Source organism: Mesitornis unicolor, unplaced genomic scaffold (genome assembly GCF_000695765.1).
Source record: "Mesitornis unicolor isolate BGI_N332 unplaced genomic scaffold, ASM69576v1 scaffold47281, whole genome shotgun sequence".
Taxonomy (NCBI): Eukaryota; Metazoa; Chordata; class Aves; order Mesitornithiformes; family Mesitornithidae; genus Mesitornis; species Mesitornis unicolor.
Window position 1 is genome coordinate 1 of NW_010166666.1, and position 4,311 is coordinate 4,311.

The 4,311-nt window shown below is 59.5% G+C and overlaps 1 protein-coding gene across 1 annotated transcript; it reads right to left on the reverse strand.

Annotated features, from left to right (window-relative positions):
* Positions 1 to 13: 13 nt before the first annotated feature.
* Positions 14 to 2,168, reverse strand: LOC104535405 (endothelial cell-selective adhesion molecule-like; the record flags this gene model as incomplete). The annotated part of the gene is made up of 5 exons (XM_010195035.1): positions 14 to 105; positions 594 to 728; positions 847 to 973; positions 1,721 to 1,876; positions 1,955 to 2,168. Coding segments are annotated over 5 exons (724 nt in total), but the record flags the coding sequence as incomplete, so codon positions are not given.
* Between the last annotated feature and the right edge of the window lie 2,143 nt (positions 2,169 to 4,311).

Here is a 4,311-nt window from a genome sequence, read left to right on the forward strand (position 1 = left end):
TTGTCCCGGGTGCCGGCGATGGAGGACAAGGTGCTGGTTTTGGAGAGGGTGTCCGAAGCCACGCTCCTGGCCCACGTCGGCGTTTTGGGGGCTACGGCGTCTTCCCTGCCGAGAGAGGGTGGCGTCAGCACTGGGAACCCCCCTCTCCATTCCCACTGCCCCCACCCTGGCATTACCCCACAAAGCAACGGGACCTCCTGAGGTTACACACAGCTCTTGACCCCAAAAAGAGGAGGATAAGAGGGAAAAAGAGGGATAAATGCCCTTGTTAACTCTGAAACCGAATGATGGCTGGCCAGAGATGCAAGTTTTCTTCTTCCCTGTTAACTCCAAAACCTAGTGATGACTGACCAGAGGTAGAAACCTCCTCCCTGTTAACTCTGGAGCCTAACGATGACTGGCCAGAGTCCTCCTGTTAATTCTGAAAACCAGCAGTAACTGGCCAGAAGTGGAAACCCCCTCCTCCCTGTTAACTCTGAAACCTAATGATGAATAGTCACAGATGGAAACCTCCTTCCTCCTTGTCCTTGCCCCGTTAACTCTGAAACTTAGCGATGACGATTTGAACCTCCTCCACGGGAGGGGCTCCTCACTTGATCTCATTGGCTGCATCCTCCTGGCTGTCCCGTTTCTTCCTCCGGTAGCCCATGACCCGTCGGGCAAAGAAGAGGACGATGGCAAGGGCGCCCAGGGAGCCCAACACGGCGCCAGCAATGACGGCTTTGGTGCTTGCTGCCGGTGACAGACAGAGAGAGAGGCGGCGGGGAGAGAGGGAGTTCACCCCCTACTTCATCCCCACGGGGACCTTGCGGGGACCATGACCCCCCTGGCCCTGCGGACACGTACTCACTTGACTGCACCTCCAGGACGATGCTGCACTCGGCTGAACCCGCACGGTTTTCGGCCATGCAGACGTAGAGACCCGCCATGTCCAGGGAGAGGTTGGTCAACTTCAGGGTGCCCTTCACCTGGTCTGTGGGGGACAGATTGGGATGCTGTCCCTGCCGGGACCGTTCCCTGCCAAGACCTTCCCCCACCTGGACCTTCCCCTGCCTGGATCTTCCCCTACCCAGACCTTCTCCCGCCAGGACCTTCCCCCACCCAGGCCTTCCCCTGCCAGGACCTTCCCTATCCTGGACCTTCCCTATCCCGGACCTTCTCTCACCCAGACCTTCCCCTGCCAGGACCTTCCCCTGCCAGGACCTTCCCCCACCCAGACGTTTCCCTGCCAGGACCTTCCCTATCCTGGACCTTCCCTATCCCGGACCTTCTCCCACTCAGACCTTCTCCTGCCAGGACCTTCCCTATCCCGGACCTTCCCTATCCTGGACCTTCTCCCACCCAGACCTTCCCCTGCCAGGACCTTCCCTATCCCGGACCTTCCCTATCCTGGACCTTCTCCCACCCAGACCTTCCCCTGCCAGGACCTTCCCTATCCCGGACCTTCCCTATCCTGGACCTTCTCCCACCCAGACCTTCCCCTGCCAGGACCTTCCCCCACCAGGACCTTCCCTTGCCTGGACTTTCCCCCACCAGGACCTTCTCCTGCCAGCACCTTCTCTTGCCTGGACCTTCCCCCGCCTACACTATGGGAGTGGGCAGTGTTAAGGGGACTAAGCCAAAACCAAACCCAGATGAAGCCTCCACCGATTTTCCATCCTCCATCCAATTCTCCCAGTGCCCCCCAGTTCTCCCAGTGCCTCCCCCGCTGTCACCTTACCCTGGGTGGGCGGGAAGAAGACCTGGAGGGTGGGGGCTGTCCGTTGCCACTGGTAGGCGGGCGATGGCTTCCCCTTCTTGGAGGCGCAGCTCAGGGTGACGTTGGCCCCCACCACAGGGGTCCCGTGCAGGTGGCACTTGGGGGTGGCCGGTGGCACTGTGGGCACCTGCGTTAGACCCAGGGGCCATCATGGGTGGGGGGGGCCGCGGGGCTGGGGAGGCGGCGGGGCCTTACCCAGGACAGTGAGGTTGATGACGCCGACGTTCTTGCCCGTGCTGGAGGCATCGTCCACGACGTTGACGGTGCACATGTACTGCCCCGAGTCGCTCTCTCGGGTGGCGTTGATGACCACCGAGATGTTGTGGGTGACGATGGGGTACAGGAAGCCCACGCGGGGCTTCAGCTCCGTCTCCTCCACCTTCTCCTTCCCGTCAATGTAGGCCAGGATCTGCAGGGGTTGCAGGAGGAGAACCACGCCGCCCCCCAGATCCCAAATTTCGTGGTTGCTGCATGAGCTGCATGGTGGGCAAGTCCCCAGCATGGGCACCATGAGTTTCTCCCCACTGTGGGCACCACGAGTAACCCCCTGTTGTGGGCACCAGGAGCAACTGCCCCATCCTGAGATCTCCCCATCTTGGATACCTTCCCATGGTGGGCACCATGAGGTTCTCCCCATCATGGGCACTTCCCTATCATGAGCGCCTTCCCATGGTGGGCATCTCCCCATCATGGGCATCTCTCCATCATGGGCACCTCCCCAAGGTTCCTCCCATTGTGAGCATCTCCTCATCATGGACATCTCCCCATGGTGGGCACCATGAAGTTCTCCCCATAATGGGCATCTCCCCATCACGGGCACCTCCTCATCCTGGGCACCATGAAGTTCCCCCCATCATGGACTTCTCCCTATCATGGGCATCTCTCCACCATGAGCACCATGAGGTTGTCCCCATCATGGGCACCAACCCATCATGGGCATGTCCCCATCATGGACACCATGAGGTCCCCCCATCATAGGCACCTCCCCATCCTGGGCACCTCCTCATCCTGGGCACCACGAAGTCCCCCCCATCATGGACTTCTCCCTATCACGGGCATCTCTCTACCATGGGCACCAACCCATCATGGGCATCTCCCCATCATGAGGTTGTCCCCATGGTGGCCACCACAAGCACCCCGTCTCCACGCCCACCTCCTGACCCCCCCTGCTGGTCCCCACGCTCACCTGGAAGGGGTCGGCGTGGTCCTTGTCCAGCAGCCAGGTGATGAAGGGATTCTTCTGGGAGCGGCTGCTGTAAAACCTGCTCCCCCTCCACCACCAGCACCGAGCTTGTCCCCACGTGCACCTCCAGCACGGCCGTGGAGACCCCTGCCCATGGCACCGAGGGATGGGATGGGACTCAGCCCCCAGTGCACCCCCACCCCATGGGTGGAAATCTCCGCATTCCCAAGGGAACACCCAACAACCTCAGCTCTGCTCCAGACGTTTCTCCTCCTTCCCCTTCCGCTCGCTCCGCAGGACATGGGACAATGCCCTTCCCACCCACCCCCATTTCCCCCCCAAAACAGGAAACCCTCCAACCCCCACCCAGGGACCACCACCTCGCTCAAGCTCCTCCAGCAGCCGGACACCCCCTGAGCTCACCACTGGGGTACCCCTGCCCCTGTGATGCTGCACTGGATCCTCCATCCCATGAGACTGAATTTTTGGGGAGAGCGCACCTGTACACACCCCATCAGCCTCCCCCTTTTGCTACCAGTGCTAAACTGGGATTATCCAAGGGTGGCATCTGCTGAAGCCCCATTCCATCCCTAATATTCCAGATATCCCATTCCAAATAGCCCATCCAAAATATCCCAAATATCCCATCCCAAATATCCCATCTCAAATATCCCAAATATCTTATCCCAAATATCCCATCTCAAATATCCCATCCCATTCCATCCCAAATATTCCATCCCATCCCAAATATTCCATCCCAAATATCCCATCCTATCCCAAATATCTCAAACCATCCCAAATAACCCGTAACATCCCAAATATCCCATTCTAAATGTCTCATCCCATCCCAAATATCCAAACCCATCCCAAATATCTCATCCTAAATTTCCCATCTCAAATATCTCATCCCATCCCAAATCCCCCACCTCAAACTCCCCATCCTCAGCATCATGGGAGGAGGCCCAGGGATCCTAGCGGATGCGGATCATTCCCCAGCTTTGCCAGCACAGCTCAGCCACAAAATTAATCGGATTTCAGGCGGGTTTATGTGCTTTGGTTGGGTTTTTTTTTTCCCTGGGCGGGGGGGTCCCGCATGTGAGTGAGGCCCCTCACATCCCAGCGGCTCCATCCCTGCACCCCGGCAGCTCAATCCCCGCATCCCGGGGTCTCCATCCCCGCACCCCGGCGGCTCCATCCTCGCACCCCGGGGTCTCCATCCCCGCATCCTGGCTGCTCCAACCCCACATCCCAGCTCCATCCCCGCACCCCGGCAGCTCCATACTCGCACCCCGGCTCCATCTCCGCATCCTGGCTGCTCCAACCCCACATCCCGGCTCCATCCCTGCACCCCGGCGGCTCCATCCTCGCA